This window comes from Rhinopithecus bieti, unplaced genomic scaffold (assembly GCF_001698545.2).
Source record: "Rhinopithecus bieti isolate Rb0 unplaced genomic scaffold, ASM169854v2 scaffold_39273, whole genome shotgun sequence".
Taxonomy (NCBI): Eukaryota; Metazoa; Chordata; class Mammalia; order Primates; family Cercopithecidae; genus Rhinopithecus; species Rhinopithecus bieti.
Genome location: NW_016816078.1, coordinates 537,669 through 564,494, shown reverse-complemented (window position 1 = coordinate 564,494; position 26,826 = coordinate 537,669). Strand labels below are relative to the sequence as shown.

Sequence of the window (26,826 nt, the reverse complement as noted above, 5' to 3'; positions counted from 1 at the left end):
TTTTTTTTTAAAAAAAAAGAATTTTTTTTTTTTTTTTTTTTTTTTTTTTTTTTCTGAGATGGAGTTTTGCATTTGTCACCCAGGCTGGAGTGCAGTGGCGTGATCTGGGCTCACTGCAACCTCCTGAGTTCAAGTGATTCTACTGCCTCAGCCCTCCGAGTAGCTGGGATTACGGGTGCCGACCACCACTCCTGGCTAATTTTTTTTTGTTTTTTTGTATTTTTAGTAGAGATGGGGTTTCGCCATGTTGGCCAGGCTGATCTTAAACTCATAACCTCAGGTGATCCACCCGCCTCAGGCTCCCAGACGGCTGGGATTACAGGCATGAGCCACCGTGCCTGGCCATGAATAGTGCCTTTTGAAGGAATTTGCTTTAGATTAAATGTATCTAATGAATCAGTTTGTTTTTCATTATTTCTTTTATCTTTAAAATTTTTAATTACTGAAGTGTAATTCAGCACATTTTAATAAAACATTTAACAAAGTAGCTAATAGTAAAAGTTCATCTTGATACCCACCTAATGATACTCTTCTACCTGGGGGTAACCTGTATTTTAAGTTGATGTGTTTTTCCAGATCTGTTTCAGATATCTGTGTATACATGAAAAAGATACAGGTTTGTTTTCTGTGTGGAGGTGTAATTTTCCGTTTTACCTAAATTAGATGATGACATATGTATTATTACCCACTTTGTTTTCTTACTTAGGAGTATCCTGGAGGTTTTTTTGCAGCTTAGTTGTTGTAGACCTATTTTTTTTAAGATGTTTTAAGTAGTCTGCAGCTTTGATATTGACTCACCTATTGGTGGATATTTTTTCCCACTTTTTCTTTATTAGAAATCGTGCTGCAGTTTTTATTCTTTTTTTAACCATTTAGTTTGGTTCTTATTTTTTTATTAAGCCATTTTCCTTTCTCTGGACATAAGTCTTTCCAGCTTCCCACCCCGACTTTTTACTTTTAAAACCCCTGCATGCGCCTATGTGAATCCTTATATTTCTGAGTACTTCATGTATTTCAATAATATTCATACATGCAGAATTTGATTTTTTAAAGATATAGAGAGTCTCACTGAATTGCCCAGGCAGGACTTGCACTCCTGGGCTCAAGTACTTCTGCCTCACCCTCTCAAGTAGCTAGGAGTACAGGTGTGTGCCACTACCCCTGGCTTATTGATAGATATAGTCAAATTATCCTTCAAAAGATTTGGGCCATTTTATTGTCATCAATTGTTTATGAGAATGCCCCTTTCTCCATACCTGGAAAACTGAATGGCATTAGCCTGTAGCCTTTTCAGTCGGAAGCTTGAAAACTGGATCTGTTCTTTAAGTTACTTTTGATTAGGAGCAAGTTTCAGTGCCTTTTCATATTATTGATGATGACTTACTGAATGCAGCTTGTAATGTTATCAACTATTGCCTCCCTTAATTTTACGTCCTTTGTCCATCTATATCAGTTAAGGTTAGTTTCGGCTGCATATAACAAAGAAAGAAAAAAACCAATGACTTACAATCGATAGAATTGCCTCTTTCTGTCTTGCCTAGTTCAGAAGTAGGCAGTCAGGGCTGGGATGCCATTCCATAGTGTCTTTAAGAAAGCAGGTTCCCATCTTTCTGTTAGGCTTGCCTGGCTTTTCTTCCAAAATGTGTGTGCCTCCCAGCTGAGCCATCTCCCTTTGACAGCCTTACCAGACGTCTATCCAATATTCCTGTCTAATTCCGTTGGCTGGAATGTGGTCATATGCCAACCCCTTTTGCAGGCAAGACTGAAATGTAGTCTTGACTGGGATGCATTGCTATACTGATAAAATCAAAGTTCTGTTGTTAAGAAGAAGTGAGAATGGATATTGAGGAAGAGAACTAACTGTGTCCCAGGTAGACATCCAAATTGTTTTAATGTGCAATTATGCGTATAAAGTAATTTGCCTTAAACTTTACTTTTTCTGTTACTTTGCAGTGTTAATCCTGCTACTTCACTGCATCCAGCACAGTTTAAAACTTAACGGAAAATTTTATGTGTGCTTCCCTTCTTTATCTTGGTTTATTCTCTTTTTGGCTGAAGTTTTCTCAGAAAAGTATCTTTTTGAGTCGCTAAAAAATATCTTTGGATATGAGATCCAAACATTTATTTTGTTTCTTGACTATTGTATGAACAGCCCTTGAAGATAATACTTAGGACCTTATTTGTTAAGTCATTGATATCCTAAGTGGTTTCTATGAAACCTCTAGGAGTTCTCAACCCAGCACAGCTGACAGTTGGGTCTGGGTAATTCTTTGCTGGGGGCACTGCCCTGTGTGTGGCAGGAAGCTCAGCAGCGTCGCTGCCTCTCCCCACTAACACTAGCAACGTACCCACTGCTCTCCCTCACTGGCAACATCCACAAATGTGTCCAGACATTACCAGCTATCTGCTGGGACCCCACGTCAGCCTGGTTGAGAAGCAGTGCTCTAGTTTTAGAGGTAACTATGGTGAGCATCCTTGAAGAAAAAGCCAGGATTATCAAACAACAAGAGTAAAATAGACTGGAAGTGTTCACTTAACTCTGTTGAGCTTCTGATTAGATTTAGGCAAGTTGACTTTAAGATCCCTTCTAACTTTGTGATAATAGGATTTAACAGAATTACCTATGATTAATAGGAGGATTTCCTGCTGGCTTCATCTGCTAAAAAATACTGACACTTTATCTAATGCAGTGTCTTGGTCCTGTTTTTAGCTTCCCAAATGATTCAACAGTCTCATGATAATCCAAGTAACTCTCTGTGTGAAGCACCTTTGAACATTTCACATGATACTTTGTGTTCAGGTAAATTTTTTATTTTCCTTCCTGTGATATATTTAAGTTCTGATTTAGAATTTCATGTAGCAACCTCTGATGAGTAAAATAATTAGTTAAAACTAGAACTTCTAAATTTCCCCTGAAATTAGGTATTATAATAAAAATAAGGTGTGAGTTAAACTTCCTTTTTGGTTCCTATAGGTTTTTTTCCCTAGGCATTTGCTTTCTTGCTACAGAATCCATTGCTCATTTAAAAAAATTGTTGTGGTCGTATATGAACTAATCTGTATGCAGTTTAAACTACATAGAACTGAGGTCAGAGCTAAGGAAATGTTGTTTCACACAATGTCTAATTAACACAAGGAACATGTTATTGAACGGGGTCAGTGAAGTATGTAAAGATCGTCAATCAATTGAGGAGCTAAATAGAGGATTTCTAATTACAAGCAGAAAGAACATTGGTAAGAATTAATGCAATTAGTTACATGTTATGCACATACATATTTTTTTAATGTGGGAGCCCTTGTGTCACTTAGGATGATAATTGTTCATGGTCATTTCTTCTTCGTACCAATTTCTTACAGTTTTCTCACCTAGCCCCCAGTAGGGCCCAAATAAGTAGCAGCGACCCCTAGAAGTTCTGTGTTCGAAAGTGCTTGAGATGTTATAGAATATTTATTATGAAAGCCACAGCAATGACAAAGCACAAGACGGCATCAAGATATTAAAAGTTTAAACCAAAGCCTCTTTTCAGTGCAGGGTTAATCCTTGTACTCTCACCTCTGTGTGCTGGAATTATTTACCCATTTCTCTTAAACAGTCTCCATCTTTTTATTTTATACTTGATACATTTATTTCCTAGAAGTTGGAAACAAGTGATAATAATGGCTAACACTGATTTCATTTTTGTTGTGTTGTAGGCACTCCTCTAAGTGTCTTACTCACTGTTTAGCCTTCAGAGGCAGGTTCCATCAGCATCCCATTTTGCCAGTGAAAAACCAGGACACAGAGGTCAAACAGCTTGTGCAAGGTCATGTGGTTTGTAGCTTCTAACTTAGGCAGTCTGACATCACAGTTTACACTCTTAGTGACATGTCACATTGCTTCTCGGGTTTTTGAAAAGTGTGATAAAACGTAAAGCAATTTTAGATGCTGAATAAGATATATTCAGCATCTAAAATTAAAAGTGACCTTATTTCCAACTACTGCCTTGAAGACACACATGGTGCCTCCTGCCCACTGGGCTTCCCTCCCCTCCCGGGGCACAGTCGGAAAGGAAGCTTTGGTGGTTACCTATGTTCTTCCTTTTTAAAGCAGAACTTTAGTGATTTCAGTCAGAGACTTATAACACTTATGTTACCTCCAGATTTGAGTGATTTCTACAAAACACAGGCCCTCCACCAGCAAGTGCTAAGCCCCTACTAGGGCAGCCAGCACAGGACTACAGACTTCTTTATATTCATTCCAAAATGAATAGACCTTTAGTAGCTGATAGCATAGTGATGGGCAGACACCCACGTAACCACGGGGCAGTATGATGCATGATGCTGTGTAGCAGAGGGGGCAAGGCCAGGGAGACCTGGCAAGGGCAGTGGGAGGGTCCCAGGGATGTTGACAACCCAGGTGGGTTTTGAAGGATGAATTGTATTTACCTAGAATAAAGTGTGGAGGAAAGGGCAAGGCCCGGAGGGTACAGAGGAGTACAGAATTTTCAGGAGGTAGCAGCAGCTTAGCATTACTCTCAGGAAATGAGTAAGCTATATAAGAGTTGAAACATGAAGACCTACCAAATGGCTCACTTTTGTATGTAAGTGTCATACGAGGACTTCACTGGAAGACAGGGAAGGTAAAGGTGAGCTGTGTTCATTGAGGGAATGTTTCACACAAGACTAGAACTTTCCCTAGACCTTACAGCAGTCATTCTTAGGTTTTAGAATTATTGATCTCCTGGAAAATTTAGCGACAAACTATGGAAGCTCTTTGGGGAAAATGTGCACATGCATATGGAAATTTGCCTAAAATTTTAGAAGTTTGTTACCCCTCTTCTCTATCCCCACCACTGTGCCATACACTCATCAAAGCCCAGGTTTTCTAGTTAAAATACTGGCCTAAAATGTACTCTTAAATGGAAATGAGAAGAACCCAAATGTGGTTAATAGTCTTCTTAACTAATAGCTGTACTTTAAAAGTAATGTTTTATTGGTCAACTGAAAATTGAATTTAGAATAATTTAAACCACTTTTAAAAGTTAGCTCTCCGTTAATGTTTTCCAGATGAATCCATTGCTGGCTTACACTCGTCTTTTGATGATCTTTGTGGAAACTCAGGATGTGGAAATCAGGAAAGGAAGTTGGGAGGATTCATTAATGACACTAAAAGTGATATGTGTGTTTCTTCACTTGTATTGAAAACAAATAATATTCATTCATCACCATCTTTCGCTCACCTTGATAAATCAAGTCCTCAAAATTTCTGAGTAATCTTTCAAAGGAAGAAATAAACTTGCAAAGAAATATTGTGGGTAAAATAGTCACCCCTGACCAAAAGCAGGCTGCAGGTACGTCTCAGGAGACGTTTGAAGAGAAGTATCGTTTGTCTCCTACGTTGTCTTCAACAAAAGGCCACCTTTTGATACATTCAAGACCCAGGAGTTCCTCAGTAAAGACAAAAGAGTATCATATGGCTTCCATTCACCTCCAAAGGAAAATGCAAGAGAAAGAGGAGCATCAGGAGATCTATCATGCCGAGGCTGCAGCTGTGCAGGTCAGAAGGCAGCCGGCTGCGCATGGCGGAACCTGCACTCGAGGCTCTTAGCTGTGGGGAGTCTTCATATGATGACTATTTTCACCTGATAATCTTAAGGAAAGGAATTCAGAGAATCTTCCTCCCGAATCTCAGCTGCCATCAAACCCTGCTCAGTTCAGCTGCAGAAGTCTTTCTAAGAAGGAGAGAACAAGCATATTTGAAATGTCTGATTTTCCTGCCTTGGTAAAAAAACCAGAACAGTTGACATTACCAGTTTCACAGCAAAACCATCTCCAGTCCTCAGAAAACTGCAAATGGAGAAGGCTGTGCAACTTTGAGTTGCGTGACTTCTGAGGAATCCTCTGCCCCTGAAGAAACCTTAAGGTGTTGTAGACAGGCTGGGCCTCAGCAGAAAGAAGACGCATGCCCAGAGGGCAATGGCTTTTCTTACACCATTGAGGACCCCGCTCTTCCAAAAGGACATGATGGTGATTTAACTCCTTTGGAAGGAATCCTTGAAGAAGTGAAAGAAGCGGTTGGTCTGAAAAGCACACAGGACAAAGGTACCACTTCCAAAATATCAAACTCCTCTGAAGGCAAAGCCTCGAGTGAACGTGAGCCACATTCTGTAGTTGACTGTAGCGTGGAGAGGTCTGCAGAAGAAAAGGAGAACGTACCCGGAGGATACAGTGGAAGTATGTGAACCTCCTTTTCCAAGTCATCTTTCTAAATAAACATGTAACAGTGCATCCATAGTTCAAATTTATCACAACTTTTCATAACTTACCCCAGTTTTACTTAAAGAATATGCATTTGATCATTCCAATGATAAACTCTTTAGGAATAGATAGATGACTTGCTGTCTTGTGGAACTTCTAGACTTACTGATCAAGTCTGTTATGAATCTGTTTCTCCAAGACTTTTCCTTCTTATAGGTCAAAAGGATAAGTAGTCTGTAGTATGAATAACTGAGGGGAGTGAAGTCTTTTCTTTGTTCCATTAGAGTCTTGCGCTGCAGCGTGTGTAAAGATGCATACAATAAAGGGTTTTTTAAAACCTAGGTTCTTAATAGGCTATTTAAAGAAATTAAGGTAGCTTAAGCCATTGATTGTATCAAAGAGGAAGTATGAAAAGTACATTTAGAAATCCGTTATCAATATTGATCTTTGAAGAAACTTTGGTCAGTGTTAACTATGAAGAAACATTTTAAAACATTTTGCTCATTTGTAACAGTCCTTGTTTGACTTGTACTTATTTTGCTTGAAGCATCACTTGAAAAGATTTATTCCTATTCATAATTTAATTATAACTCTAATAATAAACTATATCATTGTAGCAAAAGTCACAACAATAAAAAATTTTGCACTTCACAGTTACAAGCACAAATAGGTTCCAGCAACCAAAATTGAAGAAATCTTAAACTTTGGCTGTCTTTACCTAAAGATTAGGTTAAATTTTGAGTAAGAACGCATTCACTCTGCGTGATTTCTCTGCTCTACAAATGTTTTACCTGCCTCTTTGAAGGTGGAGAAGTCACAGTAGGGTTTGAAATCATCACAGATGTGTTACATACCTTTTCCTTGAGTATACACTCCCCAAAACTGTTTCACAAAAGAATGAAAATACTTTTGTGTATTTTAGCCTGCTATTTATATCTTGGTTTTCTGAACATATATTAAATTTGACAAGAAACTGTGTTTTATGTTCCATTAGCCTTAGTATGTGTTTTCAAAATATTTATTTTAAAATGTTGACTCAAAAGTTAATATAAAACAATAGATGTGTAAAATTCTTTTGGTAGTTAAGAATATCCTGTTCTGAAGTTTACATTCTCCTTCTTTCCAGTTTTCATCTTGTGTATTTTTTAAGCTTTTGAATAATAATGACATGCAAATGTTAATTAAGTGGCAAAAGCTGGTAGCAAACAGTATGGCATGGCCTAAAATCCCCATGTTGTCGGGAGTGTGCTAGTCCTCAGAAGCAGGTGTGTTTTATGTTCTAGAACGCTGCCCCTGCGTTGACAGCCTCCGGCGGTGGGAGTAAGTAGAAGGGGATGAGGGGCCAGCACTAGTTGACCCATGACACCGTGGTGGAGATGGAGAGGTTTTTTCGCTCAGTGGTGCAGGCCATCAGGCAGGAGTGTCCAGACAGGGCTCTGGTGCAACTGTGTGCCCTAGCGTTAAGAGGATCTTCTAGAGTCATCTGCCTTACTTCATGCCATTACAGAGAGATGGGAAATCATTGGGTTCTAGGACATAAAAGACTTAACATGTTGGCTAGCCTAAATCTAACCCTTTTCTTTTATAGTAATAAAGAGTCATCAATGTTTTAAAATGTCCACTATCAGCCCCTGGGACTCAGGTAAACCAATTCTCTTTGGGAATCTGCCTTACAAGATGAAACCATAAGGCCTTCAGTTTCAGTGTCAGGGATGCACACTGTATACCTGGTGAAATTATGGAGGAGTGAAAACTTCTGTACAGCAAACTGTACCTCCAAATCTTTAATGTTGAAATAAAGGGCTTTTTTCCATTTCTGTTTTCAGTTCACTTTTACTTGTTGCCATTGTCAATATCTAAGATAGAGTGTAAAAAAGGTTTCAAAACAAGTTACAAAGAGCTTCAGTACATTAGTAGAATGGGAACTGAGGGAGAAACAATTTTGGTTTTGCTTTGTTTTGTTTTTTGTGTTTTGAGAAGTAGTCTTGCTCTGTTGCCCAGGTTGGAGTGCAGTGGCATGATTGTGGCTCACTGCAACCTCCGCCTCCCAAGTTTAAGCAATTCTCTGCCTCAGCCTCCCGAGTAGCTGGGATTACAGGCACCCATCACCATGCCCAGCTGATTTTGTTTTATTTTTTTGTGTTTTTTTGAGACTGAGTCTCGCTCTATCGCCCCAGGCTGAGTGGAGTGGCCAGACTCAGCCACTGCAAGCTCGGCCTCCCGGTTACGCCATTCTCCTGCCTCAGCCTCCCGAGTAGCTGGACTACAGGCCCCGCCACCTGCCGGCTAGTTTTTTGTATTTTTTAAGTAGAGACGGGTTTCCAAACAGTGGGGGGGTTTTTAGGCCCCCCCAGGAGGTCCCTCGATCTCCTGACCTCATGATCCGCCCGTCTCGGCTCCAAAGTGCGGGTTACAGGCTTGAGCCACCGCGCCCGGCCGATTTTGTTGTATTTTTAGTAGAGACAGGGTTTCACATCTTGGCCATGCTGGTCTTGAACTCCTGAACTCGTGATCTACCCACCTTGGCCTCCAAAAGTGTTGGGATTACAGGCGTGAGCCACCACACCTGGCCAACAATTTTGTTTTCTAAAATCTTTAAAATCATTAATTCTTTTCTTTTTTACTTTTTTATTCTCTAATTTTATAAACAGTACACAGATACATTCCCATTGTAACAAAGATTGCTAAGAAGACTAGAATTTCCATCTTCTCACTTGCCTCTTTTCGTTAGTTCACTTCCTAACTAATGAAAGTCATGGACCCGTTGTGTCTCAGGTGTTCTTCAAGTTTGTGGGGACAGCAGAGAATGAAGCAGCGTGCACCCTCATAGAGGAAGACAAATAGTAAATAAGTGTATAACAGTGTCAGCAAGCAGTTAATGATAAAAAGAAAAACCATAGTGCATTGGATAGATAAGGTGACCCATGAAGGCTTCCCTGAGAAGGAGACATCCGATCACAGGCCTGGGGAGGGAGAGGGAGCCTGTGACTCTGTCAAAATCCATGTTTCAGCTGGAGGTAACAGCAGGAACAAATGTCATGATGGAGAAAAATGCTTGCAGGAACAACAGGGAGACCAGTACAGCAAGGACTTCCTGAGCTGGAGGAAGGAGGTTGGAGAGGGGTAGGAGCCAGAGCTTTGGGACCTTCAGTGTCTGACAAGGTGGGCAGCTGTTTTGTTTTGAAGTGTGATGAGAAGCCGTTGGGGCTTTGGAACAGGGGAGCAACCAAATCTGATTTAGGTTTTAAATGTAACCCTGGACACTGGAGAACAGACTGGGTTGGAGTGTTTGTCTGCACGAAGCAGTCACTGTCCACAGTTTAACTTCCACACATTTCTTGTGTGTGTATGTGTGTGCCTATAAGCATACAAATGCAAATAGGTATTTTAAGATAATTTTTTGCATACATAGAATTATATTGCCTTAAAAATTGCTTTTTACAAAAGCAATATGTCATATTTACATATTGGTACCAGTAAATCTTCATTTTTTAATAGAGTATATATGTAGGGTCAGCACAATTTTTTTGTAACAGGTCAGATAGTAAGTTCATTAGGCTTTGTGGGCAAAGAGACCAAATCGAGGTATGCGGGTACTCATGTAGATGATTACATAATGAGAAAAAGACATTTTCTACAAAATTTTTATTGACGAAACTCAAATACGATTTTTTGTAATACAGGTCTATTAATGAGAAAAAAATAATTTGTGGGGGGGGAATTATAACATTTCATTTAATTGGAGTTCAGACTGAGTGTTCACATCAACATTGATTGCAAATGTTTATTAAGGCTGATATGTAATAAGATAGATTTTACTTATTTCACTTTTGAAAATGCCTTTTCCCACAGACAGATACTGCTGATTTGATGTCAGTCCACAAGCAGATAATTTGCATTGAGGATCTTCATAGCTTGGAAAACACTGATGGAATTCTCTTAGATTCTTCTCTCGATGCCTGCCTCTTAGCATGTCCTTATATTGCAGATTTATCACTTGCAATTGAAAAATAGGTTGAAGCTCCTCAATTGTGCAGTCAAATAGGTTTTGAAATAAGAAATTCCGGCCAGGCATGGTGGCTCACGCCTGTAATCCCAGCACTTTGGGAGGCCCAGGTGGGTGGATCACTTGAGGTCAGGAGTTCAAGACCAACCTGACCAACATAGTGAAACCCCATTTCTACTAAAATTACAAAATTAGCTGGGTGTGGTGGCACATGCCTGTAATGTCAGCTACTTGGGAGGCTGAGGCAGCAGAATCGCTTGGACCCGGGAGATGGAGGTTGCAGTGAGCCGAGATCGTGCCACTGCACTCCAGCCCGGGCAACAAGAGTGAAACTCCATCTCAAAAAAAAAAAAAAGGAAATTCCCTTTGCTCTTGCACTCAGTCTGTTGTTGTTTTGAGATAGGGTCTCACTCTGTCACCCAAACTGGAGTGCAGTGACATGATCGCAGCTCACTGCAGCCTCAGCCTGCTGAAGTCTGGGCTCAGGAAATACGTCCACAGACAGCAGACAGTTTGCGTGGGAATGGAGATCTCACTTCTTGTTTTAACCTTTGACAGCACAAGAGAGAATTGTTGTTGCTTATTTGTGGAAATGTGTCCCACCTTCCTCTTGGCACTGCCAATCATAGCTCTTCAACTACCGGAAGTCAGTTTGAATTGCCAAGTAGATAAAGCCGATTGGTCATCCTGAACTAGTGCACAGCTTGGCACCTACTTGCTTTTCACTAATGAAGGAAACACAGTGGTCCCATAGGTACTCTGTGTTCACTAGCAAAAGCAGAAAAGTCCTTCCCACACCCCACTTATCCATGGGTTTGATAGATTTTCTTCTTTGTTGTGTTGATGGATTTTTACATGTCAGCACCTTGTACACATGTGTTGTGAGCTAATCTGAGCAATTTGGTCATGTCCAACTACCAGGGTCTTGTTCATCGATAATAGTCAGAAGTCGTTGGAGGTTGATGATGGTTAACTACTCTTCTACCATCTATCTTCCTGATCTTGTTGAAGGCAAGTCTCAGAAAGACATTTATTAAACATTTATTGGCAAGCAGTTAGGAAGCGGTCCACAAAAGTGACCAATATGCTAAAGGCCTAGTTCTCTGTCCTTTAGTGGAGTGTCCATACCTTATCTGAAAGGTTTGCCTTGGATACCACCCCCAGGGATACCAGCCACAACTCATACGAGATGTTTATGCTCTGTTATATGTGGGTATTGGGTCCCCTGCAATATTTAAGGGTTCTTGAATCCATGAATCCATGAATTTAACCAACAAGAAACTATTTCTCACATCCATTATGCTGATTAACAAGCTGATGATATCACTGATGACCATTCATTTTTGTCATCCATTTTGGCTTTTAACAAAGCATCTAATATTGGTCTGGAGGATTTACAGGAGTTGGGGGGGTTTTTTGTTGTTTTGAGTTGGGTCTCACTCTGTCACCCAAACTGGACTGCAGTGACATGATCGCAGCTCACTGCAGCCTCCACTTACTGGCCTCAAGCAATCCTCCCACCTCAGCATCCTGAGTAGCTGGGACTACAGATGCAGGCTACCACACCTGGCTATGTTCCCCAGGCTGGTCTCCAGTTTCTGAGCTCATGCAGTCTGTCTGCCTCTGCCTCCCAAAGTGCTGGGATTACAGTTGTGAGCCACTGTGCCCAGCCTATGGTATAATATATTTTGTGAATTCTGAGCATTCCAGAGAAACTGTGAATTACTATTGTAGCAAATAAATAGATATACATATATTCATTAAGTACATTAAATTGTTGCACTTTTGACTCTTCAAATAATTCACAAGTGTACTAAGAACCCCCTTTCCCATAATGTGCCAGCCCAACTCACTGGGGCTGCAAAATTAAGCAATCCTAGCAACTTGGTGTGGGTTAGTCAGTCTTAACAGAAGGCTGTTGACCATTTAACTGTTTGGTTGATTCATTCATTCATTTACATATTCACTTTTTATCAATCAGATGTTTACTCCGTATCTACTATGTCCAATGTATAAACAGTGAGAGGTAAGGTTAATAGAAAGCTCTATCCCCTTGCTTTAAAGAACTTAGCTGAGTAGGGAAGGTACAGTCAAGATACTTTACACACAAGTATCAGGAAATTCAAAAGTCGGAGCAATTAGTTTCAGTGGGAATTAAAACAAATTTACACACATAAAATTGATATTGTAATGATCTCTACAATGATTACAAAGGATAAAATTCCACGTTACCTATTGAGTGTTGTTTCTGTCTTTTTCAGAGTGAACAAAGTGAACTTGATATTTTAATGGATGAGTATGAGTACAGTCTCTTGTTAGCGGGGTTTTACTTGTGTAGAACCCGTACAACTTGCATATATCCCAAAGGTATCTCTGGAAAGGAATTTTTCCTAGGTGTCTTTTAAGGTTCTTTCCAGTCTTAATATTTTGCATACTACATTGTAAAATAATTTCATATTCAAATTTTTGAAGCTTAGAAGAAATTTCTCATTGGATAATGTTAAGTGTATATTTTTACATGTTAAAATTATGGAATATTCGGCCTTCAGAAGCCTTTTCAACCCTTGTCTCTTGCATAGTGCCTTGTGTGAGTAAATACTAATTGCTTAAATGTATTATTAGTATTAGCATCGTTAGTCTTAATTCTGTATCTTGGAAGTAGGATGTGGAGGAAAATAAATGTTAAAAATAAGAGTTATTTCTTCTGCTTTAGCTCTAGACAAAATTTGACACGAGCCAAGTTTCTCCTATAGTCTTTTCAATGTCCACTTCTTCATCTCTCCCTTTCCTAGTATTTAAGTTACCTGTGTCCTTATACTGTCTTGGCCTGGTTCTGGCTCCAAAGTGATTGTATTAGACATTTTCTTCTCTCTTCCCTGAGTATCAATACTTTTCCTTAATCTTGCTTATCTCTGTTGAGTAGCTGAAGGTTGTGATTTAACTAATTCACACTGAGAGGTGAATGAGTGACCATTTACTAGCTTTCATTGATGTGTTTGCATTTCGTTGGTATTATTAGTCCAAACTAATTTCCAAATGCTGAAATTTCAGATAACTGAAAGATAAAAATGTGGGGGCTGTCAGATTCATTTCTGTATATGATCATTTTGTGAAATCGAAGTCAATGAATTGTGTGTGTAATGAGGTTGGGAGGAAAATGAGAGAGGAAGATACATGCTTTCACAGGGAAATGCTGTGGACCGAATTGTGTCCTCTGACCCCCACATTTATTTATTGAAGTTCTAACTCTCAATGGGATAACATTTGGAGAGGGCGATCTTTGGGAGATAGTTAGGTTTAGATGAGGTCTTAAAGGTAGGAGCTTCATGATGGGATTAGGACCATTATAAAAAGACACCAGAGAACTGGCTTCCTCTCGCTATGCCATGTGAAGACAGCAAGAAGGTAGCCTCCTTTAAGCCAGAAAGCGAGCCTTCACCAGAACCCGACCATGGGGGCACCCTGATCTCGGCCTTCAGGCTACCCAATTTATGGTATTTTGTTGTGGTAGCCGAAGAAGATAGACATTCATCCAACCGGGGTGTGTTGGAGGAAGAGCAGCTAAAGGGTGTGTGTTAGTTGGAATTTCTTGGAGACATTCAAAATAGATGTCCATTAGGTAGTTGGATATATCCAGCCATACCTCAGCTGGGAGGTCTGGACAAGGTACAGAGAATTAAGTCTCTTCAGTAATGGATAACTTTATGGGCAGTGATGAAATCACCTTGGGGAGTGAGAAGGGAGCTGATGACAACCCATGAAAAAACCACACTTAGGAGCAAACATGAAAAGAGTCATCCAAGAAGTGGGAGAGTCAGGAAGAGGAGAGTAGGTGTTTGTTTACAGACTTCCAGCCAAAAATGGAGTCCAACAAATCTTTCCACAGATGTTTTCAGAAGTACTTTGCACTCTCAACTGCTTTGGGTTTACTGAGGTCATTGTTAAAACACACTGGCAAATTACTGTGGCAGAGTTTATGAAATGTTTTAAATAACCATTAATAAATCATTTACTTAGATCATTTTTTGACTGCAGGATTTGTGAAATTGTGAAAACGTTGTTAACAGTATCAGTCTGTCTTGAGTTTTTAAAGATTGTGTTGCATTTCCTAGAACTTTATGTCTATAAGATGCTTTAGAGCCTGTCTCGTTGTTCGGCAAGAACTGAGGCAAGTGGCTGTTACAAAACTTTTATTGATTACACTAGGAAGCTGCAAATTTATTCATGTTTCAATAACAGAGCACTGCATCCCAAATTATATCTCTAGTCCACTGCTTTTCTGATTTTGACACACTCATGCTTCAAGTAAATATTATTATTTAAAAGAAAATAAGTGCATAGTAGATACAATTAATAATTATAATTATTTTAATCTTAAAATGAAAAGATTGCATTCATATTCTACCCTAGGGGATAAAGTGGGCCTGGGAGAAAAGTCAGTGCACGTCAACCATAAAAGATACCTGAGGAGGTACGGGATCAGTCAGAATGTGACTGGTTTGAGTCTCCAGGGGATTCAGTATTAGGGATTATGGCAAAGAGTGTAGATTGGTAGGTTTGTGGTTTAGAACTGGACCTTAAAATCTGTCCAGGGCCCAGGCTGCAAATAACAACTAGCTTGAATTCAGGAAAGTATTAACATTTTTATTCTGCATCCTTTTTCACTTAGATAGGACCCTGTTTTGAAAAGAGTGACAGTTTTTACCTTAGAGTCTCCAAACTTAGTTATAGCTGGCTTTATAGCATTTTATCTGCAAAGAAGTCTTTCTTATGTTATATGATTTTTAATTTCTGAGGGCACTGATGTTAATTTCACCTTGCATTATATTTATTCGTCTATGTCTGCATTGTCTGTTGGGTTGTGAGCTCCCTAAGAGTGGGACTATATCTTGTGCATTTTGCATCTCCAGTGGGTAGATCATTAGCTATTTGTTAATCATTAGGTAATCAACAATGCAATTTAGCTATCACCTGACTGGCAGGTTCTAGTACTCCCTAGGCTGCTACATAACTTTTGCATCAAAGTTTGCATTTATACCATTGAGACCATGTTATGGTCCATGTTAGCTCCTCCTTCAAAATCCCATCGAAGTCATAAAGTAGGCAAACTGTTTGAAGGAGCAGGAAGGGTGAGAGTAAGAAGCACCCTCTGAGGCAGTAGATGAGTCAAATCAAAGTACACATTTCACACTTTGTTGTGGGTTATTTAGGTCTACACAGGTTAGCATCTAAGGAAACCACATTTCACTTGAATGAGTATCCTTTTGGTTTGTGTGTCTTCATGGCAAGACACTGGTCTAAGGTGGAAACTTGGGGGGAGTAAAATCATCCATCATTTGTAGGTTGAAGCCTGAAGCTCTGTACTGAAGACTAATTTCTAGAAAATCTCAAACTGACCCCAAAACTTAAATTAATTATTACCTCTAATATGGAACTGCCTACTCTGAAGAGCCGTTCTTTGTCATTATTTTAAAATCTAAGAATTGAAGTTTGAAGAGTATGTAAGGTATGGGTATACATTTTCTTGCATTATCAAATGGACAGAGTTGATGCTGTAGAACATTGTAACCTGATTGTTACTGACCATTGAGTTAAGTGAATTGCTTAGGATACTGGAATGTAATAAACTGAAAGTTCTAGATAGATCTCAAAAAGAAGATATATACAATTTATTTAAAAGGCCTATAACTTCCTGTTTCCATTATGCATAAATGTGATTTTTGTTTTGCTTAACTAGTATTTAGTCCATGTAAAGTTCTAACTAATCTTTAATCCACTTGGGTTTTAGGTGTTAAAAATAGACCAACAAGGCATGATGTTTTAGATGGCTCATGTGACAGCTTTAAGGACCTCATCAAACCTCATGAGGAATTGAAGAAAAGTGGGAAAGGCAAAAAGGTCAGTGTGTAAAAATATTATTTTAAACTTTCAAATGCTGATACATCATAATGTTCTTCTCTGGGTCAATGAAACATAAACTAGTCTATCTGACTTGTCTTTTATTTTAAAAAATTGATTATGGGTAAATGCTGGAAAACTCAGAATATGAAACTGAAAGTGTTGGTTGCATTCCGGACAAAGAGTTATTATGGATAGACCAAGCTTTCTCATATCACTTTGCCAATGCATTTCTTGTAAAAATGCCTGTAGCTTTTCTTAAGCAGAGAATGTTGGTTGTGCTAGTGTTTCTTGCCATTTTATAATCGGAATAAATGTTTACTAGGTAGGAGGTGAAGAATGCAAACATTCATTCACTTTTGAACTAACCAAGGTTTGACCTCAAGCCATCAGAGTGAAAGGTTTATGTACTAACACTCAGGTACACCCTTTCCTTTGTGGTTTTGGCTTTAAAACCTTGCTCTTCCTCTAAAAAACTCCCCTTATTCTCCTACATGACTAATATAATGAGGATTTTGAAGTTTTTGATCATTCAATATCCACTTGCATTGCTTAAATTTAAAATTAGCCATTCTATATTATACCTTGTGCCTCATTTTTATGAGGCCAAGGAAGTATAATGTAGTGAAACCTGAATTCAAAATGGTAGGGAAAAACCATACCGATTGAAAAGCAACAGGTGAAAAGAATGACAGAGTAGACGGGTCTACATAGGGCTTCCAGGTCCTGATACTCAGGCTTGAACAGATGGGCGGCTGCATTTGACCTGCGGAAGAGAAACCTGACTCCTTTGCTTCTTATCTTGGCAGTGGTTAAAAGACATTTAAAATTACACAGATTTCATGAAAGGTGGCAGTAACTTATAGAAACTTAGATTTCTTTACTCGTGCTTTCTGGTTTGTCTCAGAAAAAAAGTGGAGCAAAAAAATTGGAAGGAATCCTATTTCAGGTAAAGCAACAAATGTGTAGAGAGAGAGAGAGACTGTTGGGGTCCTGTAACATATTTGTGGCGTGGCAACACCGAGGCACCTGCCCTACCATGGCGTTGCACACTCTGACTCCACTGCAGCCTGCGGGACCTGCTCAGCATGCTGCCTCCCAGGGGTGGGGCCCTTCCTAGAATGCTGGTGACACCGTGGCTGAGTTTGTGTTTTGCATCCCTGTTTCTCAGTCTTCTTCCTACTGCTGCATAGCCACTTGACCTAGTTCCTTTAGAAAGAAATAAAGAATCAATTTCCTCTGCATCTACTACCATTCCCATGCCTCTCCTGCCGATGTGTCCCGTGGCAGCTGGTCCACAGCTCTGCTTTGTGCCCTTTACCCTCTGCCAGTGTCTGCCCAGGGAAGCGGTGGTACCTCTCCTCTCTATTGGTACTCTACGTTGTACCATGTCTGGCATTTTTTTTTTTAAGTGCTCAGTAAATATTGAGTGTTGAGTTACTTGTTACTCACCATAAAAATACTCCGTCCTGTTTGATCAAAAGGCATGAGGTTTGACTTTCTCATTTGCCCACAATGGAAGTTACTATTTCAGACGAGTGGTATTGCCGCCCTGTGCCTGGGATAACCCTGGACCTGATGGGCTTGGTCTGTGGAAGCACTGGGTTAGGGACAGGCATCCTGGGCGGGAGTGTGGCCCCTTCTTCCTTATGAGGCATCTCACTGTAAATGGCATATGATTGGGAGATGGGTACCCGTTTGACCTTCTGGCATTCTTCTGTAGATCAAATAGTAATTGCTCCATGAATATAAGGTGGTATTATTGTCTTGAGTAATGATAAAAGAATGAGTGCTCAGAGAGGGAGGCAAAATACAAAATTACAAATACACACCTCCATATCTGCCTTCAACTGCTGTGCTCAGGAACTAAAATATTTTCGTAGATTGAACTGCCTAACTTGCTCAAATTTAAGTCTTCTTTTAAAAATATTTTAAGCATATTAGTAAACTTTGCCCTCATAATTTAGAATGTCATTTCTGAAAGGGATCCACCACTTCTGGTTCTGTGTGAAGAATCACTCAAAGCAGGTTTTAAATGCAGATTTTCTGGGCCGGGCATGGTGGCTCATGCCTGTAATCTCAGCACTCTGGGGCGGGCGGATCACTTGAGGTCAGGAATTCGAGACCAGCCTAGCCAACATGGCAAAATCCCATCTCTACAAAAAACACAAAAATTGGCCAGGCCTGGTGGTGGGCACCTGTAATTCCAGCTGCTCAGGAGGCTGAGGTGGGAGAATCACCTGAACCCAGGAAGGGGAGGTTGCAATGAGTTGAGATCATCCCACTGCACTCCAGCCTGGGCGACAGAGTGAGACTCTGTCTCAAAAATAAATAAATGCAGATTCTCTGGCCCCACTTGAGACCCTCCTGGCCAGCAGCTCCCCAGCCCAGTGCAGCACCCTGTCCTTCACACGGAGGAGATGAACACCTAGTGAGAGCGAATAATCCACCTTCTGTATTGCGTCTCGCCAATAGCAGAAGGAACAAGACCTAGGTTTCCCCTCTTTCACAGGAGTTTCTTCCTAATCCATTCCTTATTACAGTTCACCACACAGCCTTTGCTTGAATGAATCAAAAACTCCTAATGCCCTAGGGTAGTGCTTCCTGACTGGGCTGCGCATTGGACTCAGCTGGGGATCTGTAAGGTACATGGCCGCCTGGCCCCAATCCCAGACATGCTGGTGTCATTAATACGGGGTGTACCCTGGCCACTAGGATTTTTTTAAACTCCTGAGGTGATTCTAATGCAAAGCAAAGTTTGGAAACTACTGCCTTGGGACTTTAGTAGAATTTAAACAAGTGATTTATCCTCGAAGAAGTTTCATTTGTTTCTAAACACCTCTCATGTAAACCTGTTTCATTTTTAGACTCTAAAATTAAAGACAAAGGCTTAAAGTCCTGATTTGTGGGCTGGGTATGGTGGCTCACACCTGTAATCCCAGCACTTTGGGAGGCCGAGGCAGGTGGATCACGAGGTCAGGAGATCAAGACCATCCTGGTTAACAGGGTGAAACTCCATCTCTACTAAAAATACAAAAAATTAGCCAGGCGTGGTGGCAGGTGCCTGTAGTCCTAGCTACTTGGGATGCTGAGGCAGGAGAATGCTGTGAACCCGGGAGGCGGAGCTTACAGTGAGCTGAGATCATGCCACTGCACTCCAGCCTGGGCAACAGAGCGAGACTCCATCTCAAAAAAAAAAAGTCCTGATTTGTTTGCTTAAAGGTTGAGTGAGTTTTTTAGGGGGCGCAAATTTAGATAGCAATATAGATGAAGGACCGTCGTTTATTATTTCACAGGTTACAAGGGAGAACAATATAAATTTTTAAAAGGTAACACTAAATTTATTTTATTTTATTTTATTTTGAGACATAGTATCACTCTGTCGCCCAGGCTGGAGTGTACTGGCGTGATCTCGGCTCACTGCAACCTCTACCTCCCGAATTTAAGCGATTCTCCTGCCCCAGCCTCCTGAGTAGCTGGGACAACAGGCACCCACCAACACGCCTGGCTAATTTTTTAAGTTTTTTGTAGAGATGGGGTTTCACCATGTTGACCAGGCTGGTCTTGAACTCCTGACCTCAAGTGATCTGCCCTCCTTGGTCCTCCCAAAGTGCTGGAATTACAGGTTTGAGCCACAGTGCCCAGCCAGCAACATTAAATTTTAAATATACAACTTCCCAGTAGTTTGAGATCTTTTGATATGAGCATGGGGAGAGAAGTTTATGTTGATATGCTGTAATGAGTCAACAGAAACACTAAAATTTAGTTTCCTGGTTTTAAAAGTATACAATGGAATTGTGAAAGGATTGAATTGGTGAATTAAAATTAGAAACTTCTGACTTGCAGCTTATAAATATAATGTTAGTATCTCAATCATTCTTTTTTTTCCCATTAAATAGGTCTTCTTATTTTGTTCCTTGTTAGATTTCAAGATAATCTGTGTTAAACTGAAATTTGGAACTCAACATAGGGTTTTTTTTTTTTTTTTTTTTTTTTTTGTTTTTGTTTTGTTTTTTTTTTTTTTGAGATGGAGTCTCGCTCTGTCACGCAGGCTCGAGTGCAATGGCACAATCTTGGCTCACCTGCACCTCTGCCTCCCAGGTTCAGCATTCTCCTGCCTCAGCCTCTGAGTAGCTGGGACTACAGGCACATGCCACATATTTTTATGTATAAGGATATATTAAAGTATTACATTCTATTAAGCACAAAATTGTTTCTATTTCCTAAAGAAAAAAAATCTTGTAATTGAATATTAATGTTGAAAAAAGGAAAGTTTACAGGAAATATCTTTCACCAGCTAATGACTGAAGCAATGCCTCTACTGGAATGGAGAATGGTAAGGTCTGGGCCTGACATTTTTATGTTTTCACGTGAGCCAGGCTACATGCTATTTCCGTAGTGAGGAAAATTATTTGAAACTGAGGTATGTCTCGTGGCCCTAATGACTTAATTTTTTTTTTTTTAGTTTTAAATTTGAAGTAGCACTTGCAGGTAATATACTATCTGGGCAGCCCTGCAGACAGGACTGTCAGTTGATGAGCGCTGTCAGTCGTGAGTTCTGAGTATTGCGAAGATGCAGGGTAGAAGGTACAAAGGTGAGAAAGGTGGGAAAGCCTGGAGCCTGTGTGAAGAGCAGCATGGCCTTGGTGTGGCCCGGAGATGGATGCGGAACCGCGAGAAGAGAGATGCTGACGTCGGCTGCGGCCACGGCCTCTGGGGTTAGGCTGTTCTCATCTTTGGTTTTCTGTAGGTTCACTGTGATTGGTGTACCAGAGTATTGTTTTTGTTGTTTGCTTACTTGAGAGTCACAGGCCTTCCTGTCTAATCTGTTCTGGAAACTTCTCTGCTATGATTTCTTCTGCCTGTTTCCTCACACCTCCATTGCTGGGAACGCAATCCCGTGTGTTATCCTTTGCTTCTATAGCCCACGTCTCATGATTTTCCTCTATTTCTTTCCTCTTGTATCTCCTTACTTCCTTCTGGGTGTCTTCTGTTGATTTATTTTCCATTTCACCTTTGACTCTCTGTAAGTCTATTCTGATGCTAAATCCACATATTGAGTTTTAACGTGTATTTTTTTTCAGTCCTTGTTATTCCATTTTATTTTTTTAAATTACTTTTTGTAGAGATGGGGTCTCCCCACGTTGACCAGGCTGTTCTCAAATCCCTGGTCTCCAACAATCCTCCTACCTCGGCCTTCCAGAGTACTGGGATTACAGGCGGGAGTGTTCATGCCCTCTGCTTGATTTTTAAAAACCATTTCCAGTTCTCTGCCAAAATTATTAATCCTGTCTTTTATTTATTTGAACATATTATGCATATTTCTTTTGAAATAACTGTCTTTTCTGGCTCCCCTTAATTTCTGTTTTTCTTATCTGTTGTTTTCAATCGTATGTTCCGTATCTAATATGCCTGGTTAGTTTATCTTTATCTTCCTAGCAGGGACTGAGATGATGTGGAGCTGGGGTTCTGTCTCTGCAAGGCTGGCTGTCCCCAGGGAGTGTGGGCTTCTGACTCTGGTTCACCTCTTCTTCCACGGGTTTCTTCTTCCATGACTCACTGACATAGTAGCTGGGCAACGTCTGCAAATCGCTGGGGCTTGTTTGTTTGTTTGCATCTTGTCCAGCTTTTCTGAGGGCTCACAGTGAGGAGGCTATTTCAAACTACTTAGTCTACCATTCCTGGAGGGGATGGGTGAATTTTAGTGGCCACTTAAGAAAACTTCTCCAAATACAGTTTATCCTTCTCTGAGAAGAGAACAGTAAGAGGCCAAGTCAAGAGAAATGATTTTTGAGATGAACACATAGGTCACTGTTTGCAAAAGACACACTAAACACCTGTAATGACATTATTTCAGTTTCTCTTAAAGAGTAAAAAAAAATATGATTCCATGAAGACTTATAGAATCTCAGAGCTATAACTTCCATTAGATTTTTTTTTGGTTTAATATCCATTTTAATGGCAAAATCACTCTATAAATCAGTCAGAAAAGAGTCTGGATTTTTTTAGACTTATTTTAAATATACTTGTTTCAAATTTGTTGATACTTTTTTTTTTTGAGATGGAGTCTCGCTTTGTTGTCCAGGCTGGAGTACAGTGGCCCAATCTTGGCTCACTGCAACCTCCACCCCGCCAGATTCAAGTGATTCTCGTGTCTCAGCCTCCCGAGTAGCTGAGATTATAGGTTCTTGCCACCATGTCTGGCTACTTTTTACTTATTTATTTATTCATTCATTCATTCATTCATTTTTAGTAGAGACAGGGTTTTGCCATGTTGTCTACGCTGGTTTTGAACTTCTGACCTCAAGTGATCTGCCTGCCTCAGCCTCCCACAGTGCTGGGATTACAGGTGTGAGCCACCGTGCCTGGCCTGTTGAGACTTTATTTTGAGGATCCAGTTAAGCAATTTTATTACCTCTGTAATCTTAGCTTGTAGCATGTAGGTCATTGACATTGATAGTTACACATCTTTTCAGAGGGAGAAATACAAAATATTATGACGAATTTTGACCTGTTTTCTTTGTTACTTGTTGAATATCATCAGACACAGAACCCAAAGAAGCTATGTATAGATACCAGCGCTCTGATAGAAGTACATGAATATAATTTTTTTTATCCAAGTATTTGGTTTATTCTACTCCTTCTGGATTTTGTTGTTCAAAATATTGATTATTATCCTCAGCAACATTTTCCATGTGAGTTATCAACAGGATAGCTTTTTATGAGTGGCTAAGTTTTAGAATCTCGTTTTGGAGCCTTCTCTGCCAATCCAGCTTGTTGCATGTGAAGGCAAGCTGTGGGTCAGAGCACAGAAATGTTTACAGAGGCTTTCCTAAGCCTAGAGGCCTGGAGAGATATGAAGGAACAAATAGAGCATACTTATTTTGATAGTGGTTTAAGAAAAAATTAAAGAATTACACACCAGATAGAATGCTTAAATTCCTAAAAGTTTCTCAAATAGGGTGCAAAACAAGTAATAGCTTGCATATGCTCAGATAGTTGCTTGTTCTTACATCTTTGCTAGAATATGAGCCCATAAGGACATAGTCTATATCCTGTTCATCTCTTAATACTCAGCAGGATATGGCATCACAAAGTAAGTGTTCAGTAAATATTTTCTGAGTAAATAAGAGATGCATGAATTTCCCTTTTACTTTTTGAGTGAACATGTTTAAAACATTTCTGGTGCTCTTAACCATCACTCAGTAATCATGGAATCATCATCATGTACTTCACTTATTTTTGAATATTCTTCCTAAACCTGAGAGACGGTCTTCTTTCAGTAAAGGATGGGTTCTCTTCTCCAAGACTGTGCATTACAATGCAGTGTTGCTAAAGCGTTGCCCCAGAGCCAGATCCCTGGGTTCAATCCCAGCTCTGCTACTCACCTGCTCTGTGAGTTCCATGGTGTTGAACAAATTACTTAATATCTGTGCCTCTACTTCTTTGTGTATAAAACAGGGATAATATTAATAATAGTAGCAGTCTCCTCAAAGGGTTTGTGCTAATTGAGTTGAAACATGCAAAGAGTTTAAGACAGCACCTGATATATAGAAGTGCTCAAAAAATGTTAGCTATTTTCTTCTGCACAAACTTGGGTGAGGGTCATGTGTGCATATTGACTGTCCTTTGTTTTGCAGCTATAACTTGGAGTAGAGTAGGTCTCTCTCACCTGCCTCCTCTTTTCCCACTCCCAGAGACCACCATGTGTCTTTAATGAAAATGACCCTCAAAATTCCGGGACAGTCCACACAGTGTCTCTTGTTGGACTTACCACAGGCATGCCAGGGCCAAAATAGAGTCTCTGGGCATGGGGTGAGGATAGCAGTATAGCCTTTCCTAAAAGCTCCTCCAGTGATTCTGAGCTGATGGTCATCCTCCCATTGAGAATCTTTGTTTTGGGGGTGAGATGTAGGCCATTAGCATGAAATTGTGCTCTGTCATCTCACCCAGGAGGCAGAAGACTGAGTTCTGCGGTCAGAAATGCCTGCTTGGGGGATCTGCTTCCTCAGTTTTCAAGAGATGCTTTCCTCATCTCCAATATCCTGAAACAACTGAGATCTGTCAGTAGACCTGTGTGAGTTGTGATAGGGTACTTACAGCTGTCATTTATTGAGCATTGTGACCTCTTTTTAGATTGAGTTTTCTATTTCTCAGTCATATGGAGACGCTGAAAAGAAAGTATATTTCCGAGAGCTCCAATCATGTCTTTATTGCGGAGGCAGTAGATTGGGAATTACAGCTCATTTGAGTCTGGCTTCCCCAGAGAAGGAGGCTTGCAGTGGAAAGAAGATAAAAGGGTCCCAGTGGTGGGAATAAAAAGAGTGCTAGATGCCCAGACGGTGGGAAAGGCCTAGCCCAGATGCAGTGTGGCAGGCCAGCTGGAGGCAGGAGGAAAGAGAGCTGCAGGGACACAGATGCCTTCCTGAGCAGGGAAAATAGAATACTTGAGCCACTTTTCATGTAAAATGGATGATTTTCCTGCTGTTTCCTGTCCTTCAAGTAAAGGGTCCTGGAATGAGTACTTCACTGCTGTGATGGAGACGCTAGTATTTTATGAATGCACTTTTACAGTTTGCAGTAATGCCAGGCCTTTGGCTGTTTTCCATTAGATGGTGCACTTGGCTGGAAGCATACACGCTTGTAGCTTTGATTTTAAATTTAACTTTCAAGTTGAAAGAGCAGTGACTCATCCAAAGAACAGGTGATATTTATTTATTTTTTTTCTTGAAAATGCAGCACGGGTATGTTGTTATCACACATTTAGGGGAATTGCCACACTTCCTCGAGCATGACACCCTCTGTAAATATCCATGTAAATCATTTCCATTGTTCAGACCCGCTGTACGCAGAAAGATAGGGCCTTTAGTGCCGACCACCCGGCCGGTGAGGTCTGTAAGATCGAAGGTGCCCTTGGTTTCCAACACAGCTGTTTCAGTGATCTGTATTTGCTTTGATAAATCACTTTTGGCAGACCCTACCCAGAGCTGGCAGTGGCGGGGATGTGCTGGTTGTAACAGGTGTGGGGTCCATCAGCAGATGTTGCTTGATGAAGCCATTTAAAAAACAGCTGCCTCTTGATAGCCTAACAGTTGCCGTCAGCCCCCATTAGCATGTTTTTTTCTTGCTACGTATGAGATAAAATATTTCTACAGAAAACATTAAATAGGATCTTCAAAGAACTCCATCTTTTTAAAAATGTGTTTTCTTTGTTCAATAACTGATTTTGCATGCCTTGTAAATATGTGGTTCAGAAATTGTCAAATGTGTTTTGGACTGGACGTGGTAGAAATGAGGACCAACAAGGGTGGATCTCCTGTGCCTCAGTGGTCGTCTTAGGCCATGTAAAGGTAGAGGCCACGGACGGACGACATTTCCCACTGGGAGACCCACAGGCACTGAGAGAGGAGCTAGCCAAAGAAATCTATTTAAGATCTGCTGCTTTGGCCAGGCATGGTGGCTCACGCCTATAATCCCAGCACTTTGGAAGACCAAGGTGGGTGGATCACCTGAGGTCAGGAGTTGGAGATCAGCCTGGCCAACAGGCAAAGCCCTGTCTCTACTAAAAGTACAAAACATTAGCTGGTTGTGGCGGTGCAAACCTGTAGTCCCAGCTACTCGGGAGGCTGAGGCAGGAGAATCACTTGAACCCAGGAGGTGGAGGTTACAGTGAGCCGAGATCCTGCCACTGCACTTTAGCCTGGGCAACAGAGCGAGATTCCACCTCAGAAAAAAGAAAAAAAAGAAAAAGAAAGAAAAGTTCTGCTGGTAGGCATTCTATGCACTGAACAAAGGAGAGATGTGCAGGCCCAATTTAAATAGTTACAGCTGCTAGCTCCTAAGGTCTAGCTTACTACATGCACCATCTGGGGGGAGTGAGCTTAATGATAGTAAACTGTGCTAAATTGGTCCAGAAATCTCAATCTGTTTGAGATATGCAGAAACTCAAACAAAATAATAGCTTGCTGAAGTAGCAAACTTGAATCCTTATTTTTATTTTAAAAGGGAGTAAAGGGCCTGGAGATAAAAGGTGCTCTGCACTGCGCCTCCCTGGTATGAGTCCTTCTCCTTTAGGCAGCGGCCACTTCCCGCGGAGCTGTTCACGCCAAGTGACCCTCCCACCGCGCTGCTCCCACCACCCCGTGTCCGCCCCGTCCTCGAACGCCGTCTCAGCACATCACCGGCATTCTCTTCCTCTTACCACTCATTAGTTTGAGACTGTGACTCACTTCTGTCCAACAAGATGTGAAGGGAAGTCTTCCTGGGAGGTTTCTGGAAAGTGTGCTCTCCCTTGTGATAGCCCTGGGAAGAAATGCTCCCCGGGTCCTCAGAGCTTTGTTGTGGCTGGACGCATCTCCTGGAACTGCCACAGCGGAGGAGGAAGCCAAGAGAGTGAACCAAAGAAAAGAAGGGCCGAGGGCGGGGGAGGCCTGCAAACCTTACGGCTTATTTCCACTGACATCACAGACTCGTGTTAATAAGGGACAAGTGGCTTCATTTGTTATGCTCCTCAGACACGGGGTAAGGTAGACACACAGAAATGTAGAGCTGTACGCATTTGTCCTAAAGGCTAGAATTTACTTTAAATGTGAGTGGTTTTCCCAGGAAAGTTGTATGTCTGTTCTCTTGAGGAACAATTATTTCCTCCCAAATTCTTTCTCTCTCTCTCTCTCCCGCCCTCCCTC

At 40.8% G+C, this 26,826-nt stretch overlaps 1 protein-coding gene across 1 annotated transcript in view; it reads left to right on the top strand.

Moving 5' to 3' along the window:
• The window catches only part of MCPH1 (microcephalin 1), a 246,742-nt gene that overhangs the window by 33,648 nt on the left and 186,268 nt on the right, over positions 1-26,826 (top strand). The window contains 9 exon segments of the mRNA XM_017854315.1: positions 2,711-2,800; positions 5,047-5,235; positions 5,238-5,435; positions 5,438-5,473; positions 5,476-5,616; positions 5,619-5,750; positions 5,753-5,797; positions 5,800-6,213; positions 16,032-16,141. Coding sequence (XP_017709804.1) covers positions 2,711-2,800; positions 5,047-5,235; positions 5,238-5,435; positions 5,438-5,473; positions 5,476-5,616; positions 5,619-5,750; positions 5,753-5,797; positions 5,800-6,213; positions 16,032-16,141 — 1,355 coding nt within the window.